This window comes from Pyrgilauda ruficollis, unplaced genomic scaffold, assembly GCF_017590135.1.
Source record: "Pyrgilauda ruficollis isolate IOZ18807 unplaced genomic scaffold, ASM1759013v1 scaffold165, whole genome shotgun sequence".
NCBI lineage: Eukaryota > Metazoa > Chordata > Aves > Passeriformes > Passeridae > Pyrgilauda > Pyrgilauda ruficollis.
This window is the reverse complement of record NW_024515320.1, coordinates 435,303-453,829: the sequence shown is the minus strand read 5'-3', so window position 1 is coordinate 453,829 and position 18,527 is coordinate 435,303. Positions and strand designations below refer to the sequence as shown.

General features: G+C 61.5%; 4 protein-coding genes across 6 annotated transcripts in view; 2 read left to right on the top strand and 2 right to left on the bottom strand.

Moving 5' to 3' along the window:
* The window catches only part of LOC121351332 (chymotrypsin-like elastase family member 3B), a 4,525-nt gene extending 1,978 nt beyond the window's left edge, over positions 1-2,547 (top strand). Inside the window, exons 3-8 of the mRNA XM_041463388.1 lie at positions 255-400; positions 477-553; positions 645-735; positions 1,194-1,339; positions 1,417-1,569; positions 2,465-2,547. Coding sequence (XP_041319322.1) covers positions 358-400; positions 477-553; positions 645-735; positions 1,194-1,339; positions 1,417-1,569; positions 2,465-2,482 — 528 coding nt within the window. The 5' untranslated portion in view covers positions 255-357 and the 3' untranslated portion in view covers positions 2,483-2,547. The remainder of the gene's footprint in view (positions 1-254; positions 401-476; positions 554-644; positions 736-1,193; positions 1,340-1,416; positions 1,570-2,464) is intronic.
* Positions 2,548-4,612: 2,065 nt separating this feature from the next.
* Positions 4,613-7,776, top strand: TMEM269 (transmembrane protein 269). Its single transcript, XM_041463557.1, has 6 exons — positions 4,613-4,701; positions 5,951-6,098; positions 6,957-7,054; positions 7,145-7,288; positions 7,359-7,559; positions 7,638-7,776. Exons 1-6 carry the CDS (start codon positions 4,677-4,679, stop codon positions 7,745-7,747), a joined length of 726 nt encoding a protein of 241 aa, XP_041319491.1. The 5' UTR covers positions 4,613-4,676; the 3' UTR covers positions 7,748-7,776.
* An 866-nt stretch (positions 7,777-8,642) lies between these two features.
* On the bottom strand, positions 8,643-9,947 carry LOC121351403 (small vasohibin binding protein). 2 transcript variants are annotated; one of them, XM_041463528.1, is made up of 3 exons: positions 9,845-9,947; positions 8,908-9,029; positions 8,643-8,827 (listed from the first exon to the last, which is right to left on the bottom strand). In XM_041463528.1, exons 2-3 carry the CDS (start codon positions 9,025-9,027, stop codon positions 8,741-8,743), a joined length of 207 nt encoding a protein of 68 aa, XP_041319462.1. In that variant the 5' UTR covers positions 9,028-9,029; positions 9,845-9,947; the 3' UTR covers positions 8,643-8,740. The 2 variants fall into 2 exon arrangements, with proteins under 2 accessions (XP_041319462.1, XP_041319463.1); XM_041463529.1 differs by having other exon boundaries at positions 8,908-9,157; positions 9,845-9,940.
* A 1,146-nt stretch (positions 9,948-11,093) lies between these two features.
* Positions 11,094-16,939, bottom strand: LOC121351425 (erythroblast membrane associated protein (Scianna blood group)). Of its 2 annotated transcripts, none has more exons than XM_041463564.1 (6): positions 16,733-16,939; positions 14,779-15,223; positions 13,591-13,686; positions 12,384-12,640; positions 12,195-12,310; positions 11,094-11,840 (listed from the first exon to the last, which is right to left on the bottom strand). In XM_041463564.1, the coding sequence occupies exons 2-6, from the start codon at positions 15,184-15,186 to the stop codon at positions 11,290-11,292; spliced, it is 1,428 nt and encodes a 475-aa protein (XP_041319498.1). In that variant the 5' UTR covers positions 15,187-15,223; positions 16,733-16,939; the 3' UTR covers positions 11,094-11,289. The 2 variants fall into 2 exon arrangements, with proteins under 2 accessions (XP_041319498.1, XP_041319497.1); XM_041463563.1 differs by having other exon boundaries at positions 11,095-11,840; positions 14,779-15,194.
* Between the last annotated feature and the right edge of the window lie 1,588 nt (positions 16,940-18,527).

Here is an 18,527-nt window from a genome sequence, read left to right as displayed (position 1 = left end):
TGTGGGGACTGTGGGGGGCACGGGGAGGAGGGTCATGGGGGCTAAGGGGGGCATGGGGGCAGTTAGAGGGACTGTGGGGGGCACTGGGGGACCAGAGGGCCTGGGGTGGACATGGGGCACTCTGGGGGTACGCAGCGGGTACGGGGCAGTAGCAGCAGCAGGGACAGGGGGTTTGGGATCTGTAGGGTCCCCAGTGGCTGGGTGCCAGTGCCACGTCCCCCCAAGGCCAAGGTTAATGTTTAACCCCCACCAAGACCCAGCTGGGCACCGGGTGCCCGTTCCCAGCGGTGCCCTTGGGGCTCCGGTGCCGGCGGGGATTTAAGGCCGGCGGGTGCCCGGGACAGCCACACTTGAGCCATGGCTGCGATGCTGAGCCTTGTCCTGCTGCTGGTGGCCGGCGGTGAGGTGTCCCCTGACCCCCCCGTGTCCCGCGGCTCGGGTGGGTGCCCGGTGGGTGACGGTGCCGTGTCCTGCAGGTGCTCGCGCCGCGGTGCTGCCGGACTCCAGGGTGGTCAATGGGCAAGATGCGGAGCCCTACAGCTGGCCCTGGCAGGTGAGGGGACAGGGGGACACGGGGACAGGGGGACAGGGGCAGCGGCACCCGTGTGGGGGGACGGTGGCACTCAGCGGTGTCTCCCCCCCAGATCTCGCTGCAGTACGAGCGGGACGGCACCTTCCGCCACACCTGCGGGGGCACCCTGATCGCGGCCAACTGGGTGATGACGGCCGCGCACTGCATCTCGTGAGGGCACCGGGGCTGCGGGACGGGGCTGCGGGATGGGATAGGGAATGGGATAGGGAATGGGTCTGCGGGATGGGATAGGGAATGGGGGCTGCGGGACGGGACTGAGGGATGGGGCTGCGGGATGGGGCTGGGGGGCAGGGAGGAGTGCAGAGGGCTGCATGGAGGAGACGCGGGGTGCAGAGATGGGTGTTGGGGTGCAGAAGTGGTGTTGGATACAGGGGTGTGGGGTGCAGGGATGGTGCAGGGATGGGTGCAGAAGGGCACCAGAGTGCATGGAGGGGCACATGGAGGGGTGCAGGGGTCAGTGCAGGAGGGGTGCAGGGAAGGGTGCAGGTGGAGAGGTGAGTGTAGTGGGAGTTTGGGGTGAAGGGAGTGCAGAAGGGATGGATGGATGATGGATGGATGGATGGGGCGCCGTGGGCACACCCCGGGTACTCGGATCCCACAGCTGGCGGGTCGCTGCCGGACCGGCTGCAGCAGGCAGAGCTGCCCGTGGTGGATTATGAGCACTGCACCCAGCCCGACTGGTGGGGCGTCCTGGCCATCCGCCGAACCATGATCTGTGCCGGTGGCGCTGAGAAGTCTGGATGCAATGTGGGTACTGCTCCGGGGGGAGGGGAGCACATCCCGGGCTCCCTGTGGTGCTGACCCTGCCTCATCCCACACCTCAGGGCGACTCCGGGGGACCCCTGAACTGCCAGGCTGAGGATGGCACCTGGGAGGTCCATGGCATCGCCAGCTTCGTGTCGGCTCTGGGCTGCAATGCCGCCAAGAAACCCACGGTGTTCACCCGCGTGTCCGCCTTCGAGGACTGGATTGAAGAGGTGGGCACAGGCTGCCAGGAGGAAAGGAATGGGATCCTGGGTTGTCAGGGTGCAAGAGTGCCAGAGAATTGGGATATCATGGTGTCAGGATGCCAGGGAACTTGGGTACCATGGTGCTGGGGAATTGGGATGCCATATCGGGGTACTGGGTGCCAGGGCAATGGGGTACCAGGGCTCTGGGGTGCTGGGGTAGCGGGGCACCAGGGGGAAAAGGGGCCAGGCTGCTGGGCTGCCATGGTGCCGGGGTATTGGTGTACCAGATTGTTGGGTGCAGAGGGTTGGGGTGCTCTGATGCTGGGGTACCAGAGGATGGGACTGTCAGGGTGCCATGGTGCTGGGGTACCAGCTGTCAGTGCCACAGTGCCAGGGTAAAAGTGCTCTGGGGTGCTGGGATGCTGGAGTGCCAGGGTACCAGGCTGCTGGGTGCCAGGGCAGTGGGGTACCAAAGTGCCAGGGCACAGATGTGCCACAGCACTGGAGTGCTTGTGTATTGTGGAGCTGAGGAAAAAGGGCTCTGAGTTGCTGAGATGCCAGGATAATGGGGGCCAGGGGGTGGGGAGTCAGGGTACCATGGCACCAGGTCTCTGGGGTGCCAGGTTGCTGGGCTGCCAGGACAAAGGTTTGCCAGAGCTCTGGGGTGATGGGGTACCAGGGTGCTGGGTTCTGGGGTCTCAGGGAATTGGGGTGTCAGGGCAATGGGGTACCAGGGCTCTGGGTTCTGGGGAGCCATGGTGCTGGGGCGCTGAGCTGCTGGGCACTGGTGTGCCAGACTCCTGGGGTGTTGGGATGCCATAGTGCTGAGGTGATGGGGTGCCAGGGTGTTGGGTTATTAGAGTGTTGGGGTGTCAGGGTGTTGGGGTACTGTCCTCTTGTCTGAGAATCTTCTCCCTTCCAGACCATTAGAAACAACTGAGCATGGCAGCGTCCTTGTCATCGACCCCCCCAGCCTGGCATTAGGCAAATAAACCACAACTGCTGGCACCAGTGTGTCCTTGTGGTCCTTGTGCTGGGGAGGGGTCTGGGGCTGCACCATTACCAGCAGATAGTTCTGGGAGCACCCCGATGTGCCCAGTGTCATGGGGATGGACACCCAGAGGTACTCAGACACGATGGGGATAGATACTGAGAGGTGCCCAGATGCCGTGGGGATGGCACCCTCAGACACCCAGATCCCACAGGGATGAGTACCCGGGTGCCACAGGGATGGGGAGCCTCAGACACTCCGGTGACACAGCAGCAAGCACCCCGAAGCGCCCTGTGCCATGGGCATGGGCACCTGCTGCCAAAGACACCCCAAGACACCTCGGCGCGGTGGCTCTGGGTGCCCTGAGGACACCGGCACTGCCCCAGTGCCACGGTGACGGGCACCCAGTGACGGGCCGTGCCCCCACGGGGCTGTGCCCCCCCGGGGCTGCGGGACAGCCCCCTTGGGGTGCCCCAGGGCTGGACGCCCATGGCCATGGCCCTCCTGGCCTGGCCGTCGCTTCGCAACCGCCGGCACCAGCGCGTGACCAGCGAACAAAGAGCCCTTTCACTGGCGCCCCCGCCGTGACCAGCACCCTGGGACCCCCCAACGGGCACCCCAGGGCCCTCCCCCCACCCTGGGACCCCGCAACCATGGGCTCTGCAGCACCCCTCAATTCCCGCCGGGATCTGGGTGGAAAATTCCAGCACCGGGGCTGTATAAGTTTTATGGGCTCCTTGTCACCGTGTCCTCGGGGACCTTTGCTCTCCCGCTGGTGGCCCCGGCGTCGCCTGCCCCGGCAGCCCCTCTCTATCGCCGGCCCTTTGCTCCAGGGGAGGGGGAGGCCGAGCTCCCCCAGCTCGTGACACCCTTGCACAAGTTGGGGCCACCTGGCACAGGCCCAGGGTGGCGGAAAAGGGGACCCAGCCCAGCGCAGGGGGTGAGGGTGGGGGGCACCAGCTGTGCCCCCCATGCTATGGCTGTGAATTGTTGGTGGGATGGCATCGGGTGGTGACACCTTTTGGGTGCAATCATCCTGTGGTGGCAGTGGGGTGCAGGGACAGGTGTGGCAGTGCCAGGGGCTGGTGTGGGTGTCGTGGGACTGGTGTGGATGCTGTGAGTGCCATGGTGCTACAAGCATGGCACAAATACAGGTGGTACACACCTGGCAGAGGTCCTGTGAGAGAGGGGTGGATGCTGTGAGTGTGGGGTGGGTGCTGTGAGCCTGGCATGGGTGCTGTGAGTGTGGGGTGCGTGCTGTGAGCCTGGCATGGGCAATACAAAGCACGGTGTGAGTACTGTGAGCCTGCCAGGGGTGTTGTGAGCAGGATATGGGTGCTGTGAGCCTGGCACGGATGGTGCAATCCTGGGATGGGCTCTGAGAGCCTGGCATGTGTTCCATGAGTGCGGGATGGGTGCTGGAGTGTGGGATGGGTGCTGGGGGTGTGGGATGGGTGCCATGAGCTGGGTGTGGGTGGTGTGAGCCTGCCAAAGGGGCTCCAAAGCTGGCAAAGGTGCTGTGAGCATGGCATGGGTGGTCCACACCTGGACAAGCTGAGGAGTGAGCCTGGAATCAGTGCTGTGACACTGATCCAGGTGTTACCAGAGTGACGAGGGAGCTGTGAGCCTGTGCAGGTGTTATCAGTGAGACACCCGTGCTGTGAGTGTGATACAGGTGCTATCAGTGCACCATGGGTGCTGCCAGCCCAGTCCTGCTGTTGTGGGCATGGTGTGGGTGCTGCGAGCCTGGCACCAGTGCTGCGGCTGGGCACGGGTGCTGCGAGCCTGGCACCCGCGCTGCAGGGTTGGCACAAGCACTGCAAGCCTGGCACCGGTGCTGTGAGCCTGGCGTGGGCACTGGGAGGCTGGCAGGGGCGCTGGGAGGCTGGCAGGGGCACCGCGAGCCTGGCATGGCCCCCTGGCCCCCCGGGGCAGCTCCTCCCTCGCCGGTGGTGCCAAGCGGCTGCGAACCCCCCGTGTCCGTGTCCGTGGCCTCTGGCCGGACCCACCCCCGCCGGGTGACTCAGCCCGAGAGGCTTTTCCTTATATAACGCGGCACCGCGCGGAGCCCCACGGAGCGGCCCCTGCCTCAGTTTCCCCTCGCCGGGGCGTCACTGCCACTGCTGCCACAGCCGCCGCTGCCATGTGGATGGTGTCACCGCCGGTCGGTAAGTGTCACCTGGATGATAATCGGCCCCTTTGCGAGGTGTCCCCCATCCCTAAAAATCATCATTTGGAGGGGGTTAGTAGAAAAATTAGGGTTATCGGTGCAGAAAACTGTAAAATACATGCATTGCCCCCCAAAATAGGTTAACTTTGCATTTGCTGTGGCTGAACCCCTTTTCCCTGTGCCTTGGGGGGGGGTGAGATAGCCCTGGGGGCACAACCCCCTCCTAACGCACCTGGGAAGAACCAAAATCACCTTGCTTTGTCCCCAAAGTAGTGATAAAAGCAGCGGGAGCAGCGCAGGGCTAAGGAATTCCGTCCCACCCCGGCACTTGGATTTTGGGGCGAGAAACTCCAGGACCGGGCGAGCTCGGGAGCCCCGGCTGTGCCCGGGTGCTGTGACGCTCACAGGTGCCTGGATCCGGTGCTGCGACAGCTCCGGAACATTCCCGGGGCCCCGATCCTGCCCGGCGCTGGGAAGGGACGGCAAATCCCGAAAATTTAGCTGTCGAAAGCCCCCAAACTCACCCCAAACTGAGGGATAAAGGTGGGGAGCAGCACCCAGCACGGCCTCAGGCCCCCCAAAAATGCCCGGTTCCGGCAGGAGCGGAGCGCCGTGCGGGGCTCAGGGGGGATTTTCCCGGCTCAGCCCGTGCCGGCGGCTCCGGGCGCGGTGTCCAAAGGTCGCTCTCGGCTCGGAGCCGCCGACCCCCGACACCTCGGCTCTCCCGCGGCTCTTCCTGGTTTTCCCACCTGGGGAGCTGTTCTGGTGGCATTCCGGCGATGGAGCGGCTCGGGGGGGCTCTGAGGGGGCTCGGGGGGTTTGTCTTGCTCTGACGTGCTGTTTTCTTTCAGATGAAGGATCTGCCTGGCTTTGGGACACGGCAAAGGCGGGGGGCAAAGGACAGGACCCTTAAATTCTTTCCCTAAAGCTTAGCCCGATAGGTATATAAGATCCATAGAGCTTAAACCGGGGTTGGCTTTTAGTCTAAGCTTGGGTTTGGCTTAATTTGTCTTTATTTTATTATATTTTACGGTTCTTTTATTAATTTCTTTGCTTTTTTGGCCTCTTTTATTCCATTTTTGGCCGCCGGTGGGGAGCTCAGCAGCAGAGCTTGCACAAATCAATCCCCTGCTGCTTCCTAAACAGATTTTGGGGGATTTTGGTTTGAGGAGGGGGAACCCCTGCACCAACCTATGTTTTGGGGGGGCTGTAGCCCCTCCCTGGTTGGAACACGCTGGGGGTTGTAGGTATTTTCCAGTCCACCAAGAAGCTGGTGCTGAGCGAGAAAGCGGGACGGGGCCGGGCACTGGAATTCCTCCGGAAAAACGCGGCCAACGGGCTCTCCGTGGCCAACCTCCTGGCTGGGCTCTCCTCCATCCTCTGCAGTGTCAACAGGTGGGGGAAACTGGGAAAAACGGGGTGAAAAACGGGGCTGGGGAGTGGGGGTCACCCTGGCTGTGCTCTCCCTGTGGCCAAGCTGGCGGGCAGGCTCCCCTCCAGCCTCTGCTTCTTCAATAGGTGGGGAAAAAACAGGGGAAATGGGATAAAAACAGAGGAAATGTGGTAAAAAATATGCATGGAATTTGGGGTCACCCTGGTTTTTCTGGAAAAAGGGGGAAATGGGAGGGCAAAGATGATAGAAAAGTGTGGTTTACTGGAAAAAGGGGAAAAGGGGGGGAGGAAAGATGGAAATAGGGTGAAAATTGGGTAGAAAAGTGGGGGACACTGTGGTTTGGCTCTCTCCATGGTCAAAGGCTCCTCACCTTTGGCCTCTGCAGCATCAGTAGATGAGGGAGGAAAATGGAGGAAATGGGCTGAAAATGGGTGAAAAAGAGGGTTGAGAAGTGGGGGTCACCCCAGTTTTTCTCAAAAATGGGGGAAATGTGCTGAAAAATGTGTAAATGTGGTGAAAAGAGTTGGGAAGTGGGGGTCACCTTGGATCTGCTCCCTCCATTGCCAGCCTCTGAGGCCAGGCTCTCCTCCATCCAAAGTGGATAGGGCAGAAGAGGGAAAATGGGGAAAAAAAAGAAAAGGAAAAAGCAGGTTGTAAAGTGGGGATCACCCCGCTTCTGCTGGAAAAAAGGGGAAACAGGGCAAAGATAGGATGAAATGTGGAGATCATCCCAGTTTTGCTCTCTCTGTGGCCAACCTGGTGGCTGGGCTTACCTCCACTCTCAACAGATGGGGCTAAACAAGGGAGAAATGGGGTGAAAAAGAGGGGAACAGGGGCTGAGAAGTGGGGCTTCCCCCCAGGCAATACCAGTACTCCTGCTGGCTGCTGCTCCTGGGCTTCCTGCTGGATCTGGCCGACGGGGCCGTGGCCCGGCAGCTCGACGCCTGCTCGGCACTGGGTGAGTGCGTCCCCCCGGCCCAGGGGTGACCCCAGGGGCGTCCCCTGTGCCCGGTGCCCACCTGGCACCTGCCCCTGGCTGCCCCCACAGGTGCCAAGCTGGATGACTTTGCCGATTTCACCACGTTCGGGCTGGGCACGGCGCTGTTGCTGCAGCCCCAGGGTGTGCTGGGGGGGCTGCTGACCCTCGCCTACGTGCTGGCCGTCTTCGCCCGCCTCTGCTTCTTCTCCAGCGGTAAGATGAGCCCCTGGGGGTGGGGGGCCTGGGGTTTTAGCCCCCACATTGAACTCCTGACACCCCACAGGGATCCCCTTCACCTACCGAGGGCTGCCCTGCCCCTACGCCTCGGCGCTGCTGGTCAGCACCTTCCTGCTCACCGGGGGACACGTGGCCCTGCTCCGCGTCGCCGCGGCTGCCATGGTCCTGTTCATGGCCGACTGCGGCTTCTACCCCCACGACAGGGTGCTGGAGTCACAGCTCTGGAAGAAACTGGTTTATGCTGGAGGTAAGGACGGGGATGGCCCTCTCGGGACGGTGGTGCAGGGAGGGAGAGCAGATCCCCAAGGATTCTCCCGCTCCCTAGGGGTGGTGGCTGTCCTGCTGGCACCGACGGCGGTGGCTGCGGTTTATTGCCTGGCCTGGGCCACGTCCTACATCGTCTTCCCCTTCGCCCTCTGGAGCTGCAAGGCCTGAGCCCTCCCTAGAGCCTAGTAAAGCCTTCCTCATCCTCATCCTTATCTCCTCGTCCTTGCTTCGCGTGCTGCTTCCTCGCTTCGCTCTTCCCACTGAATCCGGGTGGCAGAAGGAGCCTACTAAGGTAGAAAAAGAGACAGGCTCCACTTCAGGGAAGGCCCAAAATCCCTGTCCTTTGGGGGGATTGAGGGAACCCCCAGCCCCCCACACCAACAGCAGAGACCTCCAAAGCCTTGGGGAACAGGAAATTTAGAGTTTGCCCTGACAAGAGACCCCCAAACCCTCCTCTGCACAGGAAACTGAAGTTTAGGGATCGCTCACACTGCCCAGGGGGAATTCATTACAAAGGGAGGTTCACACTCCAAAAGTAAGGAAAGCCCTCCCTGGGTGGGAGGAGGAAGATGCTGATCAAACTTCCAGAGGGTTTCCGAAATGGGATTCTCTGGGAACAGTTTGGAATTTACCACTTAATCCCTGGCTGCAGGGAAACACCATCCCAAATGTGGTTTATTTTCACCCCCTCAGTGCGACACCGCTGGGGCAGGGAAAGGGGGAAGCAGGACTTGATCCAAAGTCTCTAGAAAGCTCCGGACAGCGGCGGCTGGAGCACAGAGGGTGTGGGTGGAGGAAGGAAGCGAAGGTCAAACCTGGTGCTGCAGAAACACTTGGAATCCCCGGGGAGGCTCTGGCGGCAGGAGCAGCTGCGGGATGTGGCTGCTGCTGCGTTCCCCTGGGATAGACCCCAGCTCCGGGAGGGCAGGACCCTTCCCTGCGGCTGGGAATGTCGGGGTGGGGCCGCGGCTGGAGCTGGCACCCGGCGCTGCAGCTGCTCTGGCCTCGGCCCTGCCCCGGCCTCCCCCACGCCATTCACACCCGGAGCAAGCAGGAGCCGGGAGACAGAGAACCAGCACAGATTTTATTGATACAAAAAGGGCGATTTGATAATAAATACCGGGGGGTTAGAAAAGGGGGGGTAGGGCAGAGGCCGGGCTGTCATTCCCCGGATCCCTGCATCTGCTTGCAGAAGGAGTCGAACTGCTGCTGCTCCAGCTCCGTCATCACCCGGTTCAGGGCGTAGATCTGGGGTTGGGAAAGGGCGGATGGCAAAGGGGGCTCGGCCGCGGCTCGGGCCGCGTCCCTCCCCATCCCCGCGCTCCCACCTCCGCCCGCTGCCGCTGCTTCAGCTCCTGCTGTGCCGACCTCTGCTTGGCCTTCTCCAGGCGAGCCGCTGGCTCCCGCGGCTTCGGCCGCTCCTTCCGCGCCCCCGCGCCCGGATCCATGGCTGCGACCGTGGCAGGGGGTCACCGGGACCCCGGAGCCACCCACACGGCCCCCCCGGACACCCCAGACAGCCGAGGCTCACAGGGGGTGTCCCAATGGCATCCTCACAGGGGACTCCCCAAATCCATCCTGGAGGTGACCCCCAAACCCACTCTGAGCCTTACAGCTGACCCCCAATGCAGCGTAAGCCTCACAGGAGACCCCCAACCCCCTCCGGAGCCTCCGAGGACACGTCCCCCCCCACCCCGGGCCTCTCAGGTGCTGTCACACCCCACAGTTACGCCGAGCCCCACAGGGGCCCCCCAAGGCTTCTCCCCGTCACCCCCACCCCCTCAGCGGCCCCATCTCCTCACACCCCGCTCGCTATCGCTCCCAGAGCACCCCCACCCTCACAGACACCCCATCCCAAAGGCCCCTGCACCCCATTGCCGATAGAGACCACATAGAGACCCCATTGCCCATAGAGACCCCAGGCCCCTCACAGCCCTCTCCATCTCCCTAGCCCCTCATAAACCACAACTTGCCCAAACCCCTCACCCTCGGTGCCCCACAAGGCGCCCCTCATGCCCCACAGCCTCCCCCAAACCCACAGACATCACAGTTCCCCAACCCCCACCCTCAGCGCCCAACAAGGTCCTTCCCAGGCCCACAGAACGCCTCAGCCCCCTGACTCCCTCAGCCCTCTCCAAGGCCCCGGTGCCCCCTGACTGCCGAAGCCCTCAGGCCCCTGGCTCCTCCAGCCCCCCGGTGCCCCCTGACTGCGCAGCCGAACCCCCGAAGCCCCTCTCTCCCCCAGCCCCCCGCGTTCGCCGGTACCGGAGGGGCTGCGCCCGGGGCAAGATGGCAGCGGACCCCTTCCGCCTTTCGGCGCTCGATTGTCCGCCCTGGGCGCACGCGCGGATCGCGCGGACCGGGTGCCACAGCGCCGCCTGGCGGCGAGTGCGGGGGCTGCTCCCAGTGCCCCCCCCCTTGGCCCCCCGGCCTGTACTGGTGTGTGCCGCCCCCTGGAGATCCCCCCAGTGCCCCACCGTCCTGTACTGGTGTGTGCCGCCCCCTGGAGATCCCCCCAGTGCCCCACCGTCCTGTACTGGTGTGTGCCGCCCCCTGGAGATCCCCCCAGTGCCCCACCGTCCTGTACTGGTGTGTGCCACCCCCTGGAGATCCCCCTCAGTGTCCCGCTGTCCTGTACTGGTGTGTGCCACCCCCTGGAGATCCCCCCAGTGCTCACTGTCCTGTACTGGTGTGTGCCACAGCAGCCCCCATACAGCCCACCCTTACATATCACCCCCTGCCTAACGCTCCTACGAACAGCCCAGCCCTGTACATCACCATCCCTCCATATACAGCTCAGCCCCTGTACAGCACGTATCTCCCCTGTTACACCACAGTCCTGGCACTGCCCAGGCCCTAAACATCTCCCCCTTCAGTCACTCTGGGTGGGTACAGCCCACCCCTCTGTAGCACTGCCCCACACAGCTCACCCCCTAGGTCTCTCCCTCCATATACCATACCCCTGCCTAGCCCACCTCCATACAGACAGCCCCACAGAGCCCCCGCACACAACCCCCCTGCACAGCCCACCCAACACAGCACAGAGCACCCCCTGTGTGCAGCCCACTCCCCACTCCCAGAGCCTCTGTACAGCCCACCCTACCCAGCCCAGCGCCCATACACCCCCTGCACATTCCAATGCACGCAGCGTCCCCACACTGACACACGGAGCCCTGCCCAGGGCTGGCACAGCCTGGCCCAGCACAGTACGGCACGGCACAGGAGGGCACGGTGCTGTTCATGTGGCACACGTGTCACAGTGCATGTCCCACGGCATGGTGACCCCCTGCACGGTGTGACACCCATGGCACCCCTGGCACGGTGACAGACCCCTGTCATGGCAGTGTCACAAACCAAGGCACAATGCCCCCAGCACAGTGTGGCACCCCCAGCATGGTGACAGACCCCTGCCATGGCAAAGACCAGGGCACAATGCCCCATCACAGTGTGGCACCCCCGGCACAGTGACACACCCCTGCCACAGCACCCCACAGTGCCCCCAGCCCACTCCCCCCACCCTGGGGCTCTCCACCACCCAGCCCCTTCTCTCCAAATCCTTTATTGCCATATCCCAGCCCCCTGCACTGGGATTCCCTGGAAGCACAGGACCCAGAGAAGCAGGTGGAATGCCAGATCCTGCCCAGCACCGGGACCAGTTCCTGGAGGAGTAAAACACCCGTCAGGGCCGGGGGACACCCCAAAAACCCCCGCTAGATACGGACAGTGTTGATCCGCAGCGGCTGGACATTCTTCCCGTTGGCGTGGCTCTGCCCAGGACTAAAATACGAGCACAGCTTCCCGGGAAACCTCTCCCGGAAGGTGTAGAGCCAGGACATGTCGTCGGCGTTGTAGAAGATGAGGAGCCCCTTGTCGTAGTCCAGGAAGACGCCCACCTTCTCCAGCTTGCCCTTGACGTTGAGCCGCGTCCAGGGCTCGGTGCAGGCGCTGTACTGGTTCCCGTCGTGCATCACGATGCAGTAGAACCCGCGGCTCGGCTGGATCTGGATGCTGCCCTTGCGGGTCACGGCCTCGTGGGCCAGGCCGATCATCCACTGGGTTTTTTCGGACACCACCACCTCCCAGTAGTGCACCCCGGCGCCGAAGGCCTCGGCGCCCAGCACCGACACCTCCACGTCAAAGCGCCGCGGCGAGTCCTGCAGCGGCTGCGGGTGCAGGTTGCCGTAGGCCACGATGGTGCAGTCGTCCGACAGGATGAGGCGGTGGTGGGCAGTGCCGGGGTCCAGCGTCAGCGCTGCTGGCACTGGCACGGCAGGGACAGGGGGAACGAGGGTTAGTGCAGCTCTGGAGCCTGCCCGGGTGCTCTGTCCCACCGGGGTGACGACCGGCATGGGGGGAAGGTCACCGGGGTGGCCCTGTCCCCATCCTTCACTGGGGTGTCCTGTCCCCATGCTCATCCCTTGGTCCCTGTCCCTCACTGGTGTGTCCCTGCTCCTCATCACTGATGTCCCAGACCCTTGGCAGCAATGCCCCCATCCCTTGTCACTGACATCCCATTCCCTCCCAGGTGATGTCCCCTTCCCCATCCCTCATTAATGTGTTCCTGTCCCTGGTGACCTCCCCATCCCTTGCTACTCCCCCATCCCTGCGCCCTCACCAGGATGGATGTCCTGGAAGAGGGATTTCCAGATGGTGTACTGCAGCGGGCCCATGTACTTGGAGGTGGGAAAGTCCTCATAGGTCAGGTTGGTCTCGTGGATCTTCCCCTTCAGCCTGCAGAGAAGAACACACGGTGCCGAGGCGGGGGTGACACCAGGGACCCCGCCATCCCCTCGTCACCACCCACCTCTCAGAGAGGGACGCCACGCCGGCCAGGAAGACGTGTTTATCCGCCTCGGCCAGGCGCTCCTGCAGGATCTGGGTGCCCTCCTGGACCTTGCGCAGCTGCTGGCTGTAGCGCTGGATCTTGTGCTCGATGTCGCTGAGCGTGCGCGCCGTGTCGGCCTCCAGCTCCTCCAGCATGGCCTTCTGCCGCTCCCGCAGCAGCCGGTGCAGCCGCTCAAACGCCTCCCCGATGGTCGCCCGCAGGCTCTTGGCTGAGGACTTGGGGTGCAACGGGGGGTTAGGAGCACCCAAAGCTCTGCTGGTCAATCCAGGAGTTCCTTAATCCCCAAATAAATATCTAGAAGGGCATCAGATCAGGGAATTCTGGGGGCTACAAGGGTGGATTTGAGCGTGCACCCTTAAAAAAATGGACTAAAAGGATCCTAGAAGAACCAGCCAAAGAGCTTTCTGAAAAACCCTAGGAAAACCTCCCCAAAAAAACCTAAAAGCACCCTAAAAAACCTCCCAAAGAACCTTACAAAGAACACCCAAGAACCCTAAAGTAACCCTAAAAGAACCTTCTGAAGAATCTAAAAGAACCCAGAAAGATCCTAAAAAAGCACCTTAAGAAATTTCCCCAAGAAACCTAAAAGAACCACAAAAGAACCTTCCAAAGAACCTTAAAACAATCCCCGAAAGAACCCTGAAAAAACCTCACAAAAAACTTTATAGAGCTCTTAAAGAATTCTTAAAGAACCTTTAAAGAGATCTTTTAAGAACCCTTAAAAAACCCCAGAAAACCCTCTACTAAACTTGTAAAATCCCTCAAATTATGCCTTAAAACCCCCTAAAAAAACCCCAAGAAACCAAAACTAAAAAAAACCAAACACTAAAACCTAAAAAACCCCACCTCACTTGCTGGTGGGGACAGGAAGAAAATTGAACCTCACTAGACATTGAACCCTTGAGTGAGGAGATAATTAAATTACTTAAAAAGATAAATCAAAGCACCACTGCAGGAAATTACAGAGGGATGAGCAGCCCCACTGGGGTACCACAGAAGGAAAAAATGGGGCAAATCCATGAAATTGCACAGTTTGGAGTGTTTGGAAGTTCCAAAAGCAGGCTGGTGAGGGTCAGGGTTGGGGTGTCATCGGGGTGGCAATGATCCCAGTTCTGCTTTGGGGGGCTGTGAAGGGCTGGGGAAAAATGGGGGTCCTCACACGTACCTTGGTCTCAGCCAGCTGCTTCTTGAGGAGCTGCAGGGCTTCTGTGTGGCCACGCTCGCTCTCCTGCAGCCCCTGGAGCTGCTCCTTCAGCTCCCGCTGGGGACAGGCAGGGAAAACCCATAAAGAGGTGATTTGGGGAAAAAAGGGATCCACAGGGAGCTTTCCCACCCAAACCAACCACGGGGTTATGGGGCTGTGGGATGGCCAGGCCATGGCTGGCCCCTGTGGAATGAGGGTCCTGCCTGGGGTGGGGGTAACAGCTCCTGGATTAGAAGGTCCTACTTGGGGGGCAGCTCAGCCATGGGGTGATTTGAGGGTTCCCAAAGAGTCCCAGTGGCGATGGAGAAGGGGGACCCCAGGGGGACAGTGGCAGAAATGTGGATGGAGGGGTGGATGGACGGGTGGATGGGTGGATGGAGGGATGGGTGGATGGAGGGAGCTGGCTCCAACGCAGACCAAAGGGCTGTGGGGTCAGACAGACTGGAGGAAGGCATGGAGCTGACCCCAGTGAGGACAGGAGGGGTGAGTGACAGACAGAAGGGAGCCATGGCACTGACTCCAGTGGGGAAAAGAAGGAATACAGGGAAATACAGGGTTCAGGGACACGTGGGCAGGAGGAAGTCACAGGACTGACCCCCATGGAGAAAGGAGGGGTGTGCAGACAGATTGATGAGGAAAGGCATGGGACTGACCCTGACAAGAAAATAAGAGGTGCAGGGACACAGGGACAGGCAGGAAAATGGCACAGGGATGACCCCCACAGGGGCAGGAGGGCTGCAGGGACAGACAGACCAGAGGAAGCCATGGGACTGACCCCTCTAATCCTCCAAGGGGACAGGAGGGGTGCAGGGACAGACAGAATGACAGGATGCAGGCACAGGGCTGACCCTGAGAAGGAAAAGGAGTACAGGGACAGATAGACTGGAAGAAGCCACAGGACTGACCGCAAGGTGAGAGATGGGGTGCAGGGACAGACAGACATAAAAAAGGAAGGCACAGGGCTGATCCTGAGAAGAAAAAGAAGGTGCAGGGACGGACAGATGGGAGGAAGCCACAAGACTGATGGCCATGGGCTCAGGATGGGTGCAGGGACAAAAGGGAAGGGCACTACCAGGGAAACAAGAGGGACCAGCCGGATACAGCAGCCCCGAGGAGCCACCCGGGGCGGGGAATCCCACAGGGACCCACCTGCAGCTCCTCAAAGGCGTCGTCCACGTTGGTGACCTGGTGCTGCTCATGCACGGCCGGCTCGTCACAGAAGAAGCAGACCACGGCACGGTCGGTGAGGCAGAAGAGCTTCACCTTCTCGTGGTCCTTGCAGGGGAAGGGGCTGCGCTGGGCCCCCAGGATGGCGTCCAGGGGGAAGGCGCTGTAGCGCTCCACGATGTTGGCCAGCTTGAGGCTGGGGGCCAGCGTGGGCTCGGGGAAGGTGCGGCGGCACTCGGGGCAGTCGCGGGTGCCCTGCGGCTCCTGGCGCACCCAGTGCTCCGTGATGCAGCGGCGGCAGAAGTAGTGCTCGCAGCCCAGCCCCACCGGGTCCTGGTAGATGCTCAGGCAGATGGAGCACAGCAGCTCGTCCTTGAGGCTGCACGCCATGGCTGGGGCTGGAGAGCGGGGCACAGGGTCAGGGGGGCTGGGGAGAGAGGCATGGAGTTAGGGGGGCTGCTGAGGAGAGGGGCATGGGGTCAGGGGAGCTGAGGAGAGGGTAAAAGGGGGATTGTGGGGAGGGGGACCATGGGGAACAAGGTGAATGGGCAGCTAAGTGTGAATAGGGGGCTTTGGGTGGAGGAGAGAGGATGAATGAGGGAGCCTCAGAGGGGAGATGGTAAAAGGGGTGCTTGGGTAGAAGCAGTTGTGGGGCAGGTTGTGGGGGAGAGGGTGAGTGAAGGCCTTGGATTGATGGGGAGCGGGTGAATGAGAGGGTTTGAGGTGGGAAGGTAAAAGGGATGGGGGGAGGTTGAAGGTGGAGAGGGTGAGTGGAGGCCTTGGGATGAAGGTGAGAGGGTGAATGGGAGCTTGGGAGGGAAGGTTGGGAGGATAAGCAGAGGGCTCAGGGTGGGAAGAGGCTGAGGGGAAAGTTGAGGGGGAGAGGGTGAATGAGGGTTTGGGGTGGGGGGAAGTTAAGGGTGAGAGGGTGAGTGGGGGCTTGGGGGGGGGTTGAGGGGGTGAATGGGAGATTGATGGGGGAGGGGCTGAATGGGAGGACTTGGGGTGGGGAGGAATGGGGGAGTAGGGGTGAGGATAATAAGGGGGATGGGGGTCAGGTGGGAATGGGGGAGTGCAGTGTTTGTAATGAGGGGCAAGGTGGGGGTTGGGATGTAATGGGGGCTGGAAGGGTTGCAATGGGAGTGTCAGGAGGCAACACTCCCAGAGTGAGGGGCTGGAGGATTTACAAAGAGGAGGAACAGGGTGGGTCAGGATGCAATTGGGGGTGCTCGGAGGGTCACACTGCAGAGAATAGGAGGATCAAGCAGCAACAGGGGGATGGGGGGTTACAGTGGGGGACCAAGCTGCAATAGGGTTGCAGTGCAAGGGGGGAGAACTGGGGGTCAGGATACAATGGGGGGGCTGGAGGGGTTGCATTAGGAAGATCAGGATGCAGTGGGGGGAATGGGAGCATCAGGATGTAGTGGGGCAGATGTGGGATAGAGATGATCACAGCAACACTGGGAGGGGACACAATAGGGTTGCAATAGGAGTGAGGCTGGGGGTGAATCAGGTACAGAGCATGCCGGCTGGCCTGACGGGGGACCTGGGGGTACCAGGGCTATTGGGGGGTGGGGCCGAGGCTGCATCAGGGGTCCTGGCTGAGGCTGAGTGTCGGGGGGCAGGGATGGGGCTGAACGAGGGGCACAGGGGTGGGTGGGGCTGAGGCTGGATTTGGGGTCCGGGGCTGAGGCTGGATGTGGGGAGTCAGGATTGAGGCTGGATTTGAGGAGGTCGGGTTCAGGCCGGATTTGGGGGCCGTGCGTGAGGCTGGATTTGGGGGGCTCGGGGCTGGGGCTGCCGCGGCTGCACCGGAGCCCCCCGTTCGAGCCGCCCCCCGCTCGCGGCCGAACCCGGGTTCGAGACCGGTCCCCGCCAACCCCCGTCCGATGCCACGCCGCGCCTCCCTCAGCCGCCGGCGCTGAGGTGTCCTCACCCAGCCGCTGCCCGGTGCTGCTCTGGTGCCGTGCCCCGGTGCCGGTGTGATCGCGGTGCTGGTGGGATCGCGATGCCGGTGCCGGTGGGATCGCGGTCCCGCCGCCGCCTCAAGAGCGGCCCCGCCGTGACGGGCCGGGGGTGGGCGAGCAGGAGGGGGCGCGGCCGCGCGGCACTTCCTGCCCGCCCCCCCCGCGCCCACAGTGGGCCCGCCCCCACCCCATTGTCCCCCGCGCGGCGCGGCCTCACGGGCGCGTACCATCGCCGCCCGCGGGGGGGCGCTTAAAGGGGCCACGGCCTCGGCAGCCGTATCCCGTCCTTCTGTCCTGACAGCCGGGCACTGACCCTTCCCCATCCTGACCTTAGGCCCTTTTCTATCCCTGTCTGTCCCTCCGTCCATCCCTTTCTCCTCCACCCAGCCGTGTCCCTGTCCAGCCCTTGATCCATCCATTTGTTCATCTGTTGTCCCTCTGTCCTCTGATCTTTCCATCCATCCTTCCACCTACCTCTCGGTCCCCTGTCCAACCTTGTTCCCTTCCAGACCTTAATCTCTCTATCCATCCATTCGTCTGTCCTGTCCCTCTCTCCACCCATCTGTCCATGCCCTCATCTCTCTGTCCATCCCTCTGTCCAATCGCCCATGCTTCCCATTGTGCATCCCTCTATCCACTCCTCCCTCCCTCCAACCCTCCATCCATCCCTCCAGATCTCCTTGTTACCCTGTCCACCCATCTCCCCATCCAGTCCTTAAAACCTGCATCCATCCATTTGTCCACCCCCCTGGACTCTCATCTCTTCATCCATCCATCCATCCATCCATCCATCCATCCATCCATCCATCCCTTGCTCTCCCATCCACCTGTTTCTCTTGTCCAGCCCTTAATCCCTCTGTCTCTCCATTTGATTATCCATCCTATCTATCCTTCTGTGCCGCTGTACTCCCACCCCTCTATCCCTCTCTTCCTCCCAGTTTTCTGCACCCATCAGTGACCAGAGCCAGGTGACCCCACAGCTGACACTGACAAACTTATTGCTGAGAGAACACCGCTTTCCCCCCAAACATGCCAATTTAGCCAAAAAACACAGAGGGGAGTTTTGGGTGGCAGGCATCTACTGTGTCATCACCATGCTTGGCCATGGTGGGACCAGTCAGGACCAGTGGCACCACTGCCTGCCCCATAACGAGGTTTCTACCCCTGGGGATCCCCAGGGATCCTTCACTCCCCCCTCGAGGGACCAGAGAGACAAAGGAGGAACCCTGGGGTCCCGGTAAGGGGGGCTGCAGGATGGAGGGGGCAGTGGGGAAGGGAACACAGTTCCTGAGGGAAAGTTGAGCTGCATATTTGGGAAGAGGCGTGACTGTCTGGCCAACAGCCAACAGGAACAAACTGCTTGGCTTTCACCGCTGGATCACCCCCCTCCCACTGCTGGCACCCCCCTTTCCTCCCCCCAAACACAGGTACACCCCTTCTCCCAGTTATCCCCATCCCCTTCCAGGGAATAACCATCCGCTCTGTTCCTCTTCCTGCTAGGCCCCAAAAGCTTGGAAACAGCTAAAAAAATATAACAAACCCACATGGTCTTGTTTTTTATCCTGCTTGTTTTCCTGCTTTAGGAATTCAGGTCATGTCTCCCCTCTGGGACCCTCTGGGGACTGAGGAACAGCTGGAATGGTATCAAATAACCATGGAAAGAAGGAAAAATCCTTTTTTCACCCCAGATTCAGATTCAGGGCTAGGGGATCCCATCGCATGCAGTTAATGGGTTATTTAATTGTATCCTAAGCATTAGGCTGA

Bases quoted from the DNA above. Each gene is read 5' to 3' on its own strand.
- TMEM269 (XM_041463557.1), top strand. From the start codon at position 4,677: ATGTGGATGGTGTCACCGCCGGTCG. The intron at 7,055-7,144 runs GTGAGTGCGTCC...CTGCCCCCACAG, and splicing joins CGACGCCTGCTCGGCACTGG to GTGCCAAGCTGGATGACTTT. The intron at 7,560-7,637 runs GTAAGGACGGGG...CCCGCTCCCTAG, and splicing joins GAAACTGGTTTATGCTGGAG to GGGTGGTGGCTGTCCTGCTG.
- LOC121351425 (XM_041463564.1), bottom strand. From the start codon at position 15,186: ATGGCGTGCAGCCTCAAGGACGAGCTGCTGTGCTCCATCTGCCTGAGC. The intron at 13,687-14,778 runs GTGGGTCCCTGT...GCCTGTCCCCAG, and splicing joins ACGCCTTTGAGGAGCTGCAG to CGGGAGCTGAAGGAGCAGCT. The intron at 12,641-13,590 runs GTACGTGTGAGG...TTGCACCCCAAG, and splicing joins AGCAGCTGGCTGAGACCAAG to TCCTCAGCCAAGAGCCTGCG.
- LOC121351403 (XM_041463528.1), bottom strand. From the start codon at position 9,027: ATGGATCCGGGCGCGGGGGCGCGGAAGGAGCGGCCGAAGCCGCGGGAG. The intron at 8,828-8,907 runs GTGGGAGCGCGG...TCCCAACCCCAG, and splicing joins AGCAGCGGCAGCGGGCGGAG to ATCTACGCCCTGAACCGGGT.